The sequence below is a fragment of the Mobula hypostoma genome, chromosome 5, assembly GCF_963921235.1.
Source record: "Mobula hypostoma chromosome 5, sMobHyp1.1, whole genome shotgun sequence".
Taxonomy (NCBI): Eukaryota; Metazoa; Chordata; class Chondrichthyes; order Myliobatiformes; family Myliobatidae; genus Mobula; species Mobula hypostoma.
Window position 1 is genome coordinate 111,919,961 of NC_086101.1, and position 18,808 is coordinate 111,938,768.

General features: G+C 44.9%; 1 protein-coding gene across 1 annotated transcript in view; it reads left to right on the forward strand.

The window, feature by feature from the left end:
* LOC134346919 (chloride channel protein ClC-Ka-like) overlaps positions 1-18,808 on the forward strand; it is a 122,548-nt gene that overhangs the window by 77,727 nt on the left and 26,013 nt on the right. Inside the window, exons 15-18 of the mRNA XM_063048770.1 lie at positions 1,006-1,139; positions 7,221-7,357; positions 10,530-10,563; positions 12,181-12,242. Coding sequence (XP_062904840.1) covers positions 1,006-1,139; positions 7,221-7,357; positions 10,530-10,563; positions 12,181-12,242 — 367 coding nt within the window. The remainder of the gene's footprint in view (positions 1-1,005; positions 1,140-7,220; positions 7,358-10,529; positions 10,564-12,180; positions 12,243-18,808) is intronic.

An 18,808-nucleotide genomic window follows, 5' to 3' on the forward strand; every position in this document is an offset into this window, starting at 1 on the left:
AAGAAGAGGAAACAAAACTCACAAACCCCAAACACCCCCACCCCCTTCCGTCCCACATAAAACTAATGGATCGCTCTACATGGAAAACAGAAGCTGGAACGACAAACCTGGAACCTCCAACCTCCTCCCTCACACAAAAAAAGTGAACAGCTCGCCCAGACGGAAAACAGCAACTAGAACATCAAACCTTAAACACCCAACCCCCTCCCTCAAACAAAAACTAAGAGATTGACCACCTCCACCCAGAAAACGAGAGCTAGAACATCAAAAACACCAACCACCCAACCCCTTCCCTCTGAGAAAGGAATGGTGTGTGTGTGTGTGTGTGTGTGTGTGTGTGTGTGTATGTGTGCGTGCATGTGTGTGTGTGTGTGTGTCTGTGTGTGCATGTGTGTGATCTAATTTATATTTGTGTGGTGTGATTATTTGTAAATGTGTGTGATTATACACAGTATGTGATATAAATGTGTGCATGTCCTTTATGATGTGAGTATTTTGTGTGTGGTGTGCCTGTTCATTCATGTACCTGTGATATTCTGGGTTTGTGGTTGTGTATTTGTTTGTAAGTGTTCAATAAACATCAAATTGAGCTAAATTTGCCACCTCTTACGGTCAAGATGCCTGGTGACCCTGCTCTACTGGGGCCTGGGTCCCCCTCCTGAGCACTGCCCAGTTATCAAAGAAGCAAAAAAGTAGAATATTATGATTCTGCAAATCTGGAATAAAATCAGAAAATGCTGGAAACACCCAATAGGACTGGTGGCTTCTGTGGAGAAAGAAATAGTTAATGTTTCACCCCTGAACGATCAATTCAGTTTCTCCCTCCACAGATGCTGTGCAGTCCCGGCATCCTCGGCTCTCAGTGTCCCCACCCTCCCCCTCACTGATCTGAGGTATCCCATGAATAACGCTTTCCTCAGCGAGGAGCAGAGGGAGCAGGAGGTCAGAGGGACCAGGGGAGCCACCTGCCTTGAGCACTGATGCTGAGGGTGTTTGTTAACACAGCGCCCACGACATCTACGCAGAGGACTTCATGGTGACGGACCTGAAGTACGTGGCAAAGGACCAGAAGTACAAGGACGTCCGATTCCTGCTGAAGAACAGCGAGCTGAAGCAGTTCCCCCTGGTTGACTCCACAGGTACATACAGCACACCACTGGGCTTGTTATTACTGTTCTCTGGTGTGAAATTTGTTGTGTTTGCAGCAGCAGTGCAGTGCAAGTGCATAAAATCGCTGGAAATTTCAAAATAAATAAATGCTGCAAAAGAAAGGAACAGTGAGGTTGTTAGTGTTCATGAATCCATGGAGCCCGCAGGTCTGAAGGTGGCTAGTTCTCTCCTTCCTGCCATTGGGTTGCTGCAGTCACGACCTCATGTTAATCTGCTTCAGGCTGGGATAAGTCAGCGTGTATGGAGGGCAGGTCGGCGGATTGGTAAGGAGAGGCAGCTCTGGAGCTGAGCTGCTTCAATCCTGACCTCCGGTGTGACATACAGGGTGGGTCGATTAATGTAAATTTACCCCCTAGTTTGTGCGTTGAGGGGTAGAATCTAAGGTGAGTTTGGTGGACAATGGCGAATATATGTTTGATAATGTGCCAATCAAACATGTAGTGTGTCCTCTATCAGTCAAGGTTTTATACTTCTTAATGTGAGTTTAAAAGAGGAATTCGCTTTCACAGAACTCAATAAGTCAATAACAGTCCACCCGAACTTCCTGTCAGAGGAGGGACTCAGCCCAATATGTGACCCCAGATACTCAACTGCCACCCAATAGGGGTTCCATAAGCCTCTCAGCTCAGGGGCATTCAGTGAGGGGGAAAGAATTAGTTGGATTATCAATTATCCACATTCACATGAATAAGACAAAATTTCAGCAAAGACCCTGAATGCTTGGGACTTGATAAAGCAGGGAAAGGGAGAAGGCCATCAAGACTGCTCCACATAAGAGGTTCTGCGGATATTGGAAATGCTGAATAATGCACAAAAGTGCTGGAGGAACTCAGCAGGTCAGGCAGATTCTGTGGAAAAGAGTAAACATTCAACGTGTCAGATCAAGACCAGTCATCAGGACTGGAAAAGAAGGGCAGAGGTCAGAGTAAGGTAGGGGGAGGGGAGGAAGAAGTACAAGGTGGTAGGTGATAGATGAAACCAGGTGATGGGGAGGGGGGTGAAGTAAAGAGCTGGTAAGTAGATTGGTGAAAGAAACAAAGGGCTGGAGAAGGGAGAGGATGATAGCAGAGGACAGAAAACCATGGAAGAAAGGGAAGGGGGAGGAGCACCAGAGGGAGATGACAGGCAGGTAAGAAGAGAAGGTGTGAGAGAAAAACAAGAGAAGGGTATGGTGAAGGAAAGGAGGGGTACAATTACCGAAAGTTCAAGAAAGTGATGTTCATACCATCAGGTTGGAGGCCACCCAGATGGAATATAAGGTGTTGCTCCTCCAACCTGAGTGTGGCCACATTGGTACAATAGATGAGACCATGGACTGACATGTTGGAATGCGAAGCAGAATTGAAATGGGTGACCACTGGGAGATGCTTTCAGGCTGAGATCCTTCATCAGGAGCAGAAAGGAAGGGGCAGAAGCCAGAATAAGGAGGTGTGGGGGAGGGAGAGGGGGAGGAGCACAAACTGACATGTGACCAGGTGAGCTGGGAGGTGATAGGTGGAAGAAATAAAGGGCTAAAGAAGGAATTTGATAGGATAGGACAGTAGACAATAGAATAAAGGGAAGGAGGTGGAGAGCCAGAAGGAGATGATGGACAGGTCATGAGGTGGTGGAGGAGAAGAGGTGAAATGGCAACCAGACCATAAGACAAAGGAGCAGAATTAGGCCATTCAGCCCATCAAATTTGCTCTGCCATTCAAACATGGCTGATTTATTATTCCTCTCAACCCCATTCTCCTGCCTTTGACACCCTTACTAATCAAGAACCTATCAACCACCGTTCTATATACTGTATACCCAATTAGTTAGCCACCACAGCCGTCTGGCAATGAATTTCACAGATTCACCACCCTCTGGCTAAAGAAATTCCTCCTCATCTCTGTTCTAAACGGGCGTCCTTTATTTCCGAGACAGGGCCCACTGATCCTGGACTCCCCCACGATAGGAAACATCCTCCCCATATCCACTCTATCTAGGCCTGTCAACATTCGGTAGGTTTCAATAAAATACACCCCTCCTCATTCTTCTAATGTGTGAGGAGTGGCGCCCCACACAGACTTCCAATCTGCGCCTTGTAAGGCATGAAAATGCCCGACACAGGCCACTCATGGTCTGAGTCGACGTTCCCTTCCCCTCATTCTTCTAAACTCCAGTGAATACAGACCCAGAGCCATCAAGTACGCCTCATACATTAACCCTTCCATTTCCATGATTATTTTATAAGCCTCCTCTGGACCCTCTCCAACGCCAGCATTTCCTTACTTAAATATGGGGCCAAGAGCCATCAAATGCTCCTCATATGATAAGCTTTTCATTCCCGGAATCATTTTCAAGAAACTCCTTTGCACCCTCTCCTATGTCATCACATCCTTTCTTGGATAAGGGGCCAAAAATTGCTCACAATACCCCAAATGAGTCCTCACCAATGCCTATAAAGCCTCAGCATTACATCCTTGCTTTTATATTCTAGACCTCTGGAAATGAATGCTAACATTGCATTTGCCTTTCTCACCACCAACTCAGCCAACAAATTAATCTTCATCCTGCATAAGGACTCCCAAGTTGCTTTGCAACTCAGATGTTCTTCCTAATCAATCTTGTGTGCTTTTGATGCCATTCTTTGCAACTATGTTGGAGGTATGGTTTCCTTATTGTCTGACTTTTGTGTAATTTTGACTTAAAGATCCCTGTGAAAACAGGACACATTTGGTATTCAGGGACAGACTGTGCTGAGTTTAACTGAGTACAGGAATGAAAGTGGGCAGAAAGGCCTCCTCCCTATAACCCCGACCTGCTGGTTGCTCAGATGGCATCGGGTGAGGTGGGCAAAGAATAGCTGGAGGAGGGAGCACAGTACTGAGTGGTATCTGAATCAGGTTTATTATCACCAATATAAGTCGTGAAATTTGTTGTTTTCAACCATAGACCATAAAACACAGGAGCAGAATTAGGCCATTCGGCCCTTTGAGTCTGCTCCGGCATTAAATCTGCTCCTCCTTGGGTACAGCGGTACCCAACGATTAGCACGACGCTATGGCAGCTCGGGGCACTGGCGTTCAGAGTTCAATCCCAGGCTCCTCTGTAAGGCATGTCCGTCTGTCCTCCCCATGACTGCATGGGTTTCCTCCGGGTGCTCCAGTTTCCTCCTAAAGACGTAACGGGTAGGTTAATTGGTCATTAGTCATTGTCCCACGATTACGCTGGGGTTAAATCGGGGTTGACGGAGTTGCTGGCGGTGCGGCACAAAGGTCCGGAAGGACCATTGTATCACTAAATAAATAAATAACGGCTGATTTACTATCCCTCACAAACCCGCTCCCCTGCTTTCTCCCTGTGACCTTCGATGCCCTGACTAATCAAGAACCTATCAATCTCCGCTTTAAATATGCCAAACAACTTGGCTTCACAGCCATCTGATTCATCACCGTCTGTCAAAAGAAATTCTTCCTCATCTCTGTTCTAAATGGATGACCCTCTATTCTGAGGCTGTGACCTCTGGTCCTGTACTCCTCTACAATGGGAAACATCCACTCCACATTTTGTAATAACAGTACAGTGAACAACATAAAATATACCACAATTATAACAAGAAGCATACTGGACAAATAAAAAATAGATAGTTAGTGCAAAAATATTGTGGTAGTGTTTATGGATTCCACTCAGAGATCTGATGGCGGAGGGGAAAACATTGAGTGTGGGTTTTCAGGCTCCTGAAACTCTGCCTCGATGGTAGTGATGAGAAGGGTGCATGTCCTGAGTGGTACGTTACTGAGCACTGAGGAAGGACGGACAGAGTTAGACCATGAGACCATAAGATACAGGAGCAGAAGTAGGCCACTCGGCCCATCAAGCCTGGTCTGCCATTCAATCATGGACAGATCCAGTTCTTCCAGTCATCCCAACTCCCCTACCTTCTCCCCATACCCTTTGATGCCCTGGCTAATCAAGAACCAATCTATCTCTGTCTTAAATGCATCCAATGACATGGCCTCCACAGCCACTCATAGCAACAAATTCCACAGATTTACCACCCTCCGACTAAAGAAATTTCTCTGCATCTCTGTTCTAAATGGCCGTCCTTCAATCCTGCAGTCGTGCCCCGTTGTCCTAGAATCCCTTACCATGGGAAATAACTTTGCTGAGATCCCTCCTCATTCTCCTGAACTCCAGGGAATACAGCCCAAGAGCTGCCAGATGTTCTTCATATGGTAACCCTTTCATTCCTGGAATCATTCTCATGAATCTTCTCTGAACCCTCTCCAAAGTCAATATATCCTTTCTAAAATAAGAAGCCCGAAACTGCACACAACACTTCAAGTGTGGTCTCATGAGTGCCGTATAGAGCCTCAATATCACGTCCCTGTTCTTATATCCTATACCTCTAAAAATGAATGCCAACATTGCATTCACCTTCTTCACAACTGACTCAACCTGGAGGGTAAACTTTAGGGTATCTTGCACAAGGACTCCCAAGTCCCTTTGCATCTCTGCATTTTGAATTCTCTCCACATCTAAATAATAGTCTGCCCATTTATTTCTTCCACCAAAGTGCATGACCATACACCATTTGAAATACAAATGTATTTCATTTGTCACTTCTTTGTCCATTCCCCTAAACTATCCAAGTCTCTCTGCAGGCTCTCTGTTTCCTCAACACTACCCGCTCCTCCACCTATCTTTGTATCATTGGCAAATTTAGCCACAAATCCATTAATACCATAGTCCAAATCATTGACATACATCGTAAAAAGCAGCAATCCCAACACCAACCTCAGTGGAATTCCACTGGTAACCAGCAGCCAGCCAGAATAGGATCCCTTTATTCCCACTCTGTTTTCTGCCGATCAGCCAATGCTCCACCCATGCTAGTAACTTCCCTGTAATTCCATGGGATCTTATCTTGCTAAGCAGCCTCATGTGCGGCACCTTGTCAAAGGCCTCCAGAAAATCCAAGTACACCATATCCTTGAAATTTCCTCAAAGAATTGCAGTAGGTTGTCAGGCAGGAATTTCCTTTCAGGAAACCTTGCTGTATTTGACCTATCTTGTCATGTGCCTCCAGGTTCTCTGTAGTCTCACCCCTAACAATTGATTCCAACAACTTCCCAACCACTGATGTCAGGCTAACAGGTCTATAGTTTCCTTTCTGCTGCCTCCACCCTTCTTAAATAGCGGAGTAACATTTATAATTTTCCAGTCATCCGGTACAGTGCCAGAATCTATCGATTCTTGAAAGATCATTGTTAATGCCTCCGCAATCTCTCCCGCTACTTCTTTCAGAACCCAAAGGTGCATTCCATCAGGTCCAGAAGATTTATCCACCCTCAGACCATTAAACTCCCTGAGCACCTTCTCAGTTGTAATTTTCACTGCACATACTTCACTTCCCTGACACTCTTGAATGTCCAGTATAATGCAGACATCTTCCACTGTGAAGACTGATGCAAAATATGCATTCAATTCCTCTGCCATCTCTGCATCTCTCATTACAATATCTCCAGCGTCATTTTCTATTGGTCCTATATCTACCCTTGACTCTCTTTTACCCTTTATACACTTAAAAAAGCTTTTAGTATCTTCTTTAATATTAGTCGCCAATTCCTTTCATAATTTCACCTTCCTAATGGACTTCTTAGTTTCCTTCTGCAAGTTTTTAAAAGCTTCCCAATCCTCTATCTTCCCACTACCTTTGGCTTCCTTGTATGCCCTCTCTTTTGCTTTTACTTTGGCTCTGACTTCACTTGTCAGCCTCGGTAATGTCCTCCTTCCATTCGGAAATTTCTTCGAAATGTTGGAGACCCTTTCCCTTTGACAGAGACTGGGGACCAGATTGAGGGAGAGGGAGGGGAGAAGTGGGAGTAAAGGGAAGTGGAGAGCGTGTAAGAACAGGAAAAGGAGGGAGCAGAAGAGGAACATCAGTAAGGCTGAGGGAGACCGAATGTGAGAAACAATTTGTTTTGTTAACAAACCTCTTTACAAAACTCACTGGGAGAGTGATGAAGTGGAATGCCAGGAGGCCTGTGGTAAAGAATTTGCTCTGTTTGTTTTCTCAGAGTCCAAGGTTCTCCTGGGGTCTATTAAGCGCAAGAACCTGGCCAGACTCCTCGCCACGCAACTAAGCCCAGAGAGGAGGCTGCGGTTCCAGCAGCAGCAAGGGCAGCAGCCCAGCGAGACACCTGTAGAGCATGAGGTGAGGCGAGGGGGGAAGGCGGCTGGGAGAAGGGGAGCCATAGTGTAAGAACCCCGCCCAACACTGAATTTGGCAATGAACTTGCTCCTTGCCCCCTGAAAGTCTATCCAATCCACATGGTGAGATTCTCCAGACTCTACAACACTATTGCACTTCCACTCAGTGTGTGATCTCGTTACCTCTAAGTCTGAAGGTGGTGAATTCAGGTCCCACTCTAGACACTCAAGCACAAGATCAAAGTTGGCACACCCTGTGAAGGAAGACAGTAAGATTTTAGTCAGATGAACAGGGAGAAAGTTGGAGATATTCAGTTTGTCACCAAATCCTCTATCAAACTATCCTGACTGGTTGACCATAAGACCTAGGAGCAGAATTAGGCTAAACTGGCCCATCGAGTCTGCTCCATCATTCAGTCATGACTGACCCTTCTTTCTTCTCCTCCTCAACCCCATTACCCAGCCTTCTCTCCATAATTTTTGATGCCATGTCCAATCAAGAACCTATCAATCTCTGCCTGAAATACACCCAACAACTTGGCCTCCGCAGCTGCTTGTGGTGACAAATTCCACAAGCTCACCACCCTCTGGCTAAAGAAGTTTCTCTGCATCCCTTTTTCGAATGGACACCCCTCTATCCTGAAGCTGTGCCCCTTGTCCTGGACTCTCCCACCATGGGAAACATCCTTTTCACATCTACTCTGTCTAGGCCTTTCAATATTCCAAAGGTTTCAATGAGATCTAAATTCCAGCAAGTACAGACCCAGAGCCATCAAACGTTCCTCGTATGATAACCCTTTCATTCCTAGAATCATCCTTGTGAACCTCCCCTGGACCCTCTCCAATGTCAGCACATCTCTCCTAAGATGAGGAGCCCAAAACTGTTCACAATACTCAAGGTGAGGCCTCACCAGTGCCTCATAAACCCTCAGAATCATGATCTGGTATGACAATGCTGACCAAGTTTCCCTAGGCTATGACTACGTAGCACCAATGATGAGAAGAACAGGGGTTAATTCTCACCAGCATCTGTAAGGAGTTTGTTACGTTCCCCTTGTGACTGTATGGGTTTCCTCCGGTGCTCTGGTCTTGTCCCACACTCCCAAGACGTACAGGTTAGGATTAGTGTGTGGGTATGCTACGTTGGCGCCAGAGGCATTGTAACGCTTGCATGCTACCCCCAGCAAATCATCAGGTTGCATTGGTCACTGACGCACTTCTCAATACATTTTGATGTTTCGACTTGCGTGTGACAAATAAAGCTAATCTTTAGTCACAATTGCTGGCATTTTGTACATACCCCTTTCCGCTCCTTGTATTTGGCCAAATACCTTTTAAATGTGGTTAGTGTTCCTGCCTCTGCCAGCTCGTTCCATATACTGACCACACTCTGTAAACTCGAGAGACTGCTGGGATCAGCAGATACTCAAACCACCCCTGTCTGGCACCAACAATCATTCTGCTCTCAAAGTCACTTAGTTCACATTTGTTCTCCATTCTGAACAACAACTGAATCTCTTGACCATGTCTACATCCTTTAACGCGTTAAGTTGCTGCCAAATGATTAGATGTTTGCATGAACAAGCAGGTGTACCTAATAAAGTGGCCACTAAGCATATAACAAGCATTCCAAAGCACTCCACATGGCATCAGAACCAATCCATGGCTGTGTACCTTCCTTTTTGCCTTCATCTTTGAATGTCTTTGGATAACAAAATTCTAACATCTTCAGACTTAAAATTGACAATTAACCTTGCATGAGATTTTAAATTTCTGCGGCCTTCTCTACGTGATAGTGATTCTGATCTCCATAAGATTATTATAAAAATATACTCAGTGTTTCTACTTTCTCAGAAGATTAATGAGGGTTGCAGAGTCACCAAACACTCTAACAAATTCTTACTCAACTACACCCACCACTGCAAATTCCTAATATATGTAAATATATATGAAGAATAAAGTTAATCCTTGATCCTCGATCCTTAAAATTGTATAGCCATGCTGTTGAAACTATCCTGACTGGTTGTATCATGGTCTGGATTTTGTTTGGACCTCCGTTGGTCAGGGTGAACTATAGATGTTGTATCTTAGCTATCTAGTGAAACCCCATTTCTTCCTGGGCATCTCAGCTAGTTAGCCCCACTGGCAGTCTCCCAACTCAGTGACAGAAGCCCACTTTTCTCCATCCTCGAACTTCTAGGGTATACACACTGTGGTCCCACCAAATCCGTGAGATTGGGATGTCTCGCCCAGCCAAGCCCCGGTTTGTGTGAATGCTGTGTGATTTGCTGCCCTGTTACAGCTCATCGCAAGCAATGACAGATCACACACGGCATACAATAAAAAGTAAATTTATAACTATTAACTTAACTAAGGGGTTAGTAGAGAAAAAAAAACACAAAAAGGACCCATTATAATTAAACAGTCAAATGTGCACAGGCTGGAGCTCAAATCTTCCAAAAATCATATTCACTGCTCCCCAGTAGGCTCCCACACCTTGGCTCCATCAAATCACGGTCCCCTCCAGATCGAATCCTATGACCGGTTCTCTCCACTGTGTTCTGTCTTCATCTTCCACCAAACAAAGACCAAAACTCCCACCAGTGTCGGGCACAAGAAAAATGCACTCCCCCAGCCTTCTCTCCTGGTTGGATGGCCCACATTCCTAAGCACCCCTTATCTCTAACAATAACCCAAACACTGTTAGCAGTGTAATCTTTAGTGGGGCGTTACACTAGATATATAAGACAGGGCACTATAATACAGAGAGCAAATGGTTGCCCATGTAGTAAGCTCCCCCTCTCCAAGTAAAGGAACAGCAGAGACCAATACAGTTTGGCACCAGCAGCATCGCAGGAGTTGCCAGTCAGCGTAAACTCAACGTCTTACAAAATATAACAGAGATCAGAGGAGAATGGCTAGACTGGTTCAAGCTGACAGGAAGGTGACAGTAACTCAAATAACCATGCGTCACAACAGTGGTGTGCAGAAAAGCATCTGTGAACGTACAACACTTTGAACCTTGAAGTGGATGGACTACAGCAGCAGAAGACATCCCCTGTCCCTAATAAAGTGGCCACTGAGTGTATATTGAAATGTTTGCAGACTTCATTTGGAAAGCTGCACTGCTTAAAGAAATACACTGACTGACATTTCTTGTTAATCTTTTATTTCAGATTGTTCCCAGTTCAAAATCAAACACTGGTGACGGTGAGTGCAATGTCTCTGTTTGTGTGCGTATTGACACATGCGTACAGTTGTGACTGGACGTTAGCAGTCATGTGACTGTGTGTGGACTTGTGTGTAGCTGCAGAATTTTCATAAGTTTATATTCTAGATTTTGCATATTGATGCCTGTGGGTCTAAGTTTATTTATTTGTCTGTATCGGCATGTGTGTATATATGCACCCGTATGAATTCTGCACACCTGTTTGCACCAAGAGTATTAGTTTTGCTGTTTGTTTTTACTTATGTGTGTATGTACTATGTAAAATATTCAGATATATTTACATAAATGAATATCAATTTCTCCTTCCAATGAACAAACTTTCCTCCCCACTTCCTCTATTCCCCACTCTGACCTTTTACATCTTCTCACCTGCCTATTACTTCCCCCAGGGTCCCCTCCTCCTTCTCTTCCTCTTATGGTCCACTCTCCTCTACTATCAGTTCCATTCTTCTCCAGCCCTTCACCTTTCCCACCCACCTGGCTTCACTGATCACCTCTAGATCGCCTCCTTCCCCTCCCTGCAGCTTTTTATTCTGGCATCTTTTCCCTTCCTTCTCAGGCCCGAAGGAGCTTCTCGGCCCGAAACATCGACTGTTTACTCTTTTCCATAGATGCTGCCTGGCCGGCTGAGTTCCTCCAGCACTTTGTCTGTGTTGCTTTGGGTTTCCAGCTTTTGCGGGTTTTCTCATGTTTATATTTACATGCAGTATATATAACTCAAGCATGATCTGTGAACATGTGCGCACATTCTTTTTAGAATGTGCATTTAGCATATAGAACATAGAAGAGTACAGCACAGGGACAGGCCATTCGGCCCACAATATTGTACCGAACCAGCTAAAAAGCAAATCAAAAACACCCAAGCACTGATCCTTCCTACCTACACCACGTCCATATCCCTCCATCTTCCTCACATCCATGTGCCTATCCAAACGTCTCTTAAAAGCCTCTAACGTAATTGCCCTCTACCACCATACCAGGCAGCATGTTCCAGGCATCCACCACTCTCTGAGTGAAAAACTCACCGCTCACATCTTCCTTGAGTCTACCCCCTCTCACCTTCAATGCCTGCACTCTGGTGTTAGACATTTCTACTCTGGGAAACAGATACTCTCTGTCCACTCTATTGATGCCTCTCATAACCTTATAAACCTCTATCAGATCTCCCCTCAGCCTCCACAGCTCTAGAGATAAACCTTTTCAGCTTCTCATGACAGCACATGCCCTCTAAACCAGGCAGCATCCTGATAAACCTCTTCTGCACCCTCTCCAAAGTCTCAACATCCTTCCTGTTGTGGGGTGACCAGAACTCCAGATGTGGCCGAACCAGAGTTAGTGGCATGTTTGTGTTGGGGTGTGTCTTTCTCTGTGTGCTTGTTTGTGGTGCGTGCATGTGAATGTCTGCATTGTATGCGTGCATGTGATTGGAGTAGTTTTGTGTATGCAGCGCACATGTTTCTTTGTGTGGTGTGCATGTATGTGCACATGCATGGTGGGCAGCTGTGTCTGTGCATGGGTGTTCAGTATGCCTAACATTTTTCCAGGGCAGAATGCCCAAGGATAAAGTGATGGTAAATTCTATTCATCTGTCATTTCAGATGCCTGCCCATCCAATAGGGAAGATAATATCTACATCGAAAATGAGGATAAAAAATCTCAGGTACTTTGTGTTCACGGCTCTGTCATTTTCCAATATTCAATGATTTAAAGAGATTAACTTCATTTGCCACATGTACACCAAAGCATCAAAAGATACAGTGAAATGCACTGTCTTGTTTCAATGACCAACACAGTCCAAATATGAGGTTGGGGCAGCCCACATGTGTTGCCATGCTTCACAGCCTCAGAACAGAGGAACGTCCATTTGGAACGGAGATGAGAAACTTCTTTAGCCAGACGTTGATGAATCTTTGGAATTTGTTGCCACAGGTGGCTGTGGAGGCCAAGACACCGGGTATATTTAAGGTTGATATATTCTTGATTGGTCATGGCATGAAGGGATACAGGGAGACGGCAAGAGATTGGGGCTGAGGGGGAAATGGATCAGTCATGATGAAATGGCAGAGCAGACTCGATGGGCCGAATGACCAAATTTTCTGTTATTTTATTGATATACAGTGCAGAATAGTCACTTCTGGCCCTTCGAGCTGCACCACCCAGCAATCACCCAATTTAACCCTAGCCTAATCACGGGGCAATTTACAATAACCAATTAATCTCCCAACCAGTACGTCTTTAGTCTGTGGGAGGAAACCAGAGCAACCCAGAGGAAATCCATGCAGTCACGGAGAGAATGTACAAATTCCTTAAAGGTAGTAGCAGGAATTGAACCCTGGTCGCCAGTACTGTAAAGCGTTGTGCTAACCACTACACTACCATGTTGTCCTTATTCTGCTCCTAAATCTTATGCTCTTTTGCTTCCAGTGCCAACATAGCATCCCCTCAGGATCTAGGCATTGCTGATGAGGGCAGTATTTATCCCCCCATCTCTAAATGGTGCATTAATCCTCAGACACAAATTTAAACCTCAACAAACCCAACGTTATTGTCAGCTGCACAAATACATTTACGCACAGGTACAATGAAAAATATAGTTGCAGCATCACAGGCACAGAGCGTCATACAAGGCACATTCACAGGAAAGACATAAATTAAATATAAATTTCTACAAAATATACAGTCCTATGCAAAAGTCTTAGGCACACACACACACGCACACACACACACACACACACACACACACACACACACACGCACACACACATGCACACACACGCACACACACACACGCACACACACACACCCACACACACACACACACACACACACACACACACACACACACACACACACACACACACACACACACACACACACACACACACACACACATGCACACATATATATATCCAGGGTGCCTAAGACTTTTGCACAATACCGTATATTATGCCTTTCCAGTTACCAAATAACACTTATTACTACTGAGCTAATACAAAGCTAAGTGTTCTTATTTCTGTTTCCCAATCACATTCCTATTTTAACCAATATACAGTACTGTGCAAAAGTCTTAGGCAGCCTAGCTATATGTATTCATAGTGCTGTACCATTAGAACGAAAAGAAAGTCCATTGTCGTGCAAAGTGGTCATAGTGTTGCCAAACTGTGGTGATTAAGGTTGTGCCAGCTGGTTCAAGAACTGAAAGTAGCTATTCCTGAACCTGGTGGTGTGGGACTTCAAGCTTCTGTACCTCCTGCTGATGGAGGCTGTGAGAAGACAATGACGTGGCCTGTATGGTGAAGATCTTTAATGATGGACGTTACCTTCTAGAGGCAGCGCCATTCTGTAGATATGACTGATGTAGGCCTCTGCGATCCTTCTGGTGAAATAGGTTTCCAAGATGTAGACAACGGAGTTTACTTCATATAAATGCGAGGAGTTGCATTGTGGTTAATAAAACCTGTGTAGTAGATGGCAAGGCCCTGGGGAGTGCTGAAGAACAGAGAGGCCTAGTGGTGCAAGTACATTCTGACAGTGGTGGCTCAGGGGATGGTATGGTGAAGAAGGCATTTGGCACATTCGCCTTCATCAGCCTGGTATGGAAACGCCAATCCCCTTGAATGAGAAGTCCTACAAAAGGTAATGGATTTGGCCCAGAACATCATGGATAAATCCCTCCCAATAGGGTTGCCTACTGTCCCGTATTAGCCAGGACATCCCGTAGACTGGGCTAAATTGGTTTGCCCCAAAACGGGACCACCCTTGTCCCGTATTTCCCCTGCTAAGGTAGAGCGTTCCTATGAAACTGTTCGTAAGCCGAAATGGTGTAAAGTGAAGAAGCAATTACCATTAATTTATATGGGAAAAGCTTTTGAGCGTTCCCAGACCCAAAAAATAACCTACCAAATCATACCAAATAACACATAAAACCTAAAATAGCACTAACATATAGTAAAAGCAGGAATGATATGATAAATACACAGCTATATTAAGTAGAAATAATGTACGTACAGTGTAGTTTCACTTAATAGAATCGGGAAGATTAAGCCAAAACCGATTTGTAGAAAAAAAATTGGCACGTACACACATGCACACGTCGTGTATGCACATGTCACGCATGCGCACACGGGCACCCGCACAAGGCTTCATGCTCATGGCAATCTTTCTCAGGGTAAACACAAGTTTCCTGTATTTGACTGCTACTTTTGTCCCTTATTTGGGAGTGAGAAAGTTGGCAACCCTACCTTCCAACCATTCAGCACATGAAACATTGTCATAGGAAAGGACCATCCATCATTAGAGAACCCCACCACCCAGACCATGCTCCCTTCCCACTGCTGCCATCAGGTAGAAGGTACAACAGCCTCAGGACTCGCACCAGCAGATTCAAGAACAATTATTACCCCTCAACCATCAGGCTCTTGCCCCATCATTGAAATATTCATGACCATTGATCTCACTTTAAGGACTAGAAGTTCCTCAAATTGCCTTTCATTGATGAGCTATTTGATTTGTGGACCAACAAAAAGGCCTTCCTTAATCTTGGCATCTGTTATTCTGACTTGAATTATGAATTGAAATAACAAATAAGCAATTTTTTTAAAAAGCGGTGCATGATAGAGTGATCTAGCGCTCTGCCATCTCCGTGAAAGTTCCCTATGGGAAGCACAAGCGTGAGCTGCCTCAAGGAGAAGAAGCTCGTTGACTCCACCTCTCACAATTAAAGTGTCGAGGAAGATTTGAACATCAAGGCGAATGCAGAGAGCGAGCAGCCAAGTAGTCGCTCTCCTCAGAAGGCCGCTGTGTTCCTAAGACCATAAGACCAAAAGATATAGGAGCAGAAATAGACCATTCAGCCCATCAAGTCTGCTCCACCATTCAATCCAGTTCTTCCAGTCATCCCCACTCCCCGCCTTCTCCCCATACCCTTTGATGTCCCGGCTAATCAAGAACCTATCTATCTCTGCCTTAAATGCACCCAATGATTTGGCCTCCACAACCGCTCGTGACAACGTATTCCACAGATTTACCACCCTCTGACTAAAGTAACTTCTCCACATCTCTGTTCTAAATGGACAACTTTCAATCCTGCAGTCGTGCCCTCTTGTCCTAGACTCTCCTACCATGGGAAATAACTTTGCCATATCTAATCTGTTCAGCCCTTTTAACATTCGGAATGTTTCTATGAGATCCCCCCCACCCCCCACCCCGCATTCTCCTGAACTCCAGGGAATACAGCCCAAGAGCTACCAGACGTTCCTCATACGGTAACCCTTTCATTCCTGGAATCGTTCTCATGAATCTTCTCTGAAGCTTCTCCAATGTCAGTATATCCTTTCTAAATTAAGGAGCCCAATACTGCACACAATACTCCAAGTGTGGTCTCATGAATGCCTTACAGAGTCTCAACATTGCATCCCTGCTCTTATGTTCTACACCTCTAGAAAGGAATGCCAACATTGCATTCACCTTCTTCACCGCCGACTTAACCAGGAGGTTAACCTTTAGAGGATCCTGCGCAAGGACTCCCAAATCCCTTTGTATCTCCGCATTTTGAAATCTCTCCCCATCTAAATAATAATCTGTCTGTTTATTTCTTCCACCAAAGTGCATGACCATACACTTCCAACATTGTATTTCATTTGCCACTTCTTTGCCCATTCCCCTAAATTATCTAAGTCTCTCTGTTTCCTCAACACTACTCACTCCTCCACCTATCTTTGTATCATCAGCAAATTTAGCCACAACTCCATTAATCCCATAGTCCAAATCATAATATACATCGTAAAAAGCAGTGGTCCCAGCACTGACCCCTGTGGAACTCCACTGGTAACCGGCAGCCAGCCAAAATAGGATCCCTTTATTCCCACTCTCTGCTTTCTGCCAATAAACCAATGCTCCACCCACGCTAGTAACTTTGCAGTAATTCCATGGGCTCTTATCTTGCTAAGCAGCCTCCTGTGCAGCACCTTGTCAAAGACCTTCTGAAAATTCAAGTACACTACTGTATCTCCTTTGCCTACCCTGCCTGTAATTTCCTCAAAAAAATGCAGTAGGCTAGTCAGGCAGGATCTTCCTTTCGGGAAACCATGCTGGTTTTGGCCTATCTTGTCATGTGCCTCCAGGTACTCCATAATCTCATCCCTAACTATCGATTCCAACAACTTTCCAACCACTGATGTTAAGCTAACAGGTCTATAGTTTCCTTTCTGCTGCCTCTCACCCTTCTTAAATAGCGGAGTAACTTTTTCAATTTTCCAGTCATCCGGTACAGTGCCAGAATCTATCGATTCTTGAAAGATCATCGTTAATGCTTCTGTAATCTCTCCCGCTACTTCCTTCAGAACCCGAGGGTGCATTCCATCAGGTCCAGGAGATTTATCCACCCTCTTGGTGCTGTTTTCCATCTGGGCGATATGTTAGCTTTTTTGTGCAAGGGAAGGGGCTGGGGGTTTGGGGTTTGCGAATTTTGGTTTCTTTTGATTGCGTGGGGAGGTGGGGTTGATGTCTTTCTTTCAACGATTTCCACTGTTTTCTTTGTTTTGAGGCTATCTGGAGAAGATGAATCTCAGAGACGTATACCGCATATATACTTTGATAATAAGTGAACCTATGAAGCTTTTTGTGTACTTTTACAATCACTGAATATCCAGTGTTCACTCACAAACAGCAGAAGAAAAAATATACGCAGAACATAGTCAATGCCAGCTGGGCCAGCCGTTTACTATCCAAACACCGATGTGTGCATCAGATCAGTGAAGATTTCCAAATGTACTTATCGTCTAATGTCACACGTTTTTGCAACCACCTAGCTGATGTCGAGCCGGTGTGACATGTTTCCTGTGGAAATATCTCACTGCTCTCAGGTTGTGAAAACATCATTCACTGCTTCGTAAGGGAGTCATAATCATAAAGAAGTACAGCACAGAAACAGGTCCTTCAGCCCATCTAGTCCATGCAGAACCATTTGAACTGCCTCTCTCCATCGACCTGCACCGGGACCATACCCCTACATCCATGTACCTATCCAGACTTCTCTTAAACATTGATATCGAGCTTGCATGCACAACCAGGAAAGAGCTGACCTGCAGGAAAGACAGGCATGTGCACAGAAGGCTAGCAACTTTGTGTGCAGCACTCGCAAGAGGGCATCATACAAGCTATGAATGAACCAAATACGCAATGTCCCAAGAGTCTGCTGAGAGAGGGGGGTGGATGAGAGACTCAACAGGATGGACATAATATTAACAGCCAGGATTGGAAACAAGACTCAAGGAAACAACATTGACTGGGGTCTTTGTAAAGTGCCCTTATGGCAAAATCTGCATAAACATCAAGGCCTCAAGATACAGCAAAGCAGGTCCAGCTGTGGAACGAAGGCAAATTAAGTGCACGGACTCAGCACCTGGTGAGACAATGGAGAACTCCAGCCAGGAAACACCCCACTGAGCTAAAGATCTCTCCGCACCTGAACCGGCCCAGTGCCAAAGAAGAGACCAGGTGAGTGCCCCCTCAGACACCCTAATCCATTCATCAAGGAAAGAGAAGATCTGATGGCCTAGATCATCAGACAATGTATCTTGGAAGCAGTTCGATAGGACCTGGATTGCATTTTGGAAGCTACATTGGCAGGACCCGTCTACAGGAAAATCAGCTCCCTCACAGCCATCGTGTTCAACTTTGCTAAAGAGCGATTTAGCCCAATGGAGAAGAAAGGGGATCTTAAACCTTCACGGCAACCAAACAGGAGGGAAAGGGAGACAAGAGTGTGTTTTCTCCCCTGATTTGTTTAATGTGTACAGTGAAACAACATTACAAAAAATAAGAGACGTCTTGGGAATCAAAGTTGGCAGTGAAAACATCAATAACTTTAGATATGCGGGTGACACTGTATTAATTGCAAGTACGGAAGAAGAACTACAAAACCTAATTGATGTTGTTGTTGAAGAAAGTGCAAAAAATGGGTCTGTCTATCAATTGCAAAAAGATAGAATGTATGGTGATATCCAAAAAGAAGGAGAATCCTATCTGCAGGCTGAGGATAAACGGGGTGACCAAAACTGCACACGATACTCCAAATTAGGCCTCACCAACATCTTATACAACTTCAACATTACATCCCATCTCTATGGACCTGTATTTCCTTATCCCTTTTGTCCCCCTCAGTGCCCTACCATTCGCTGTTTAAGTCAGTGAATATAACCATTTTGCATCTTTTTATTATGGGTG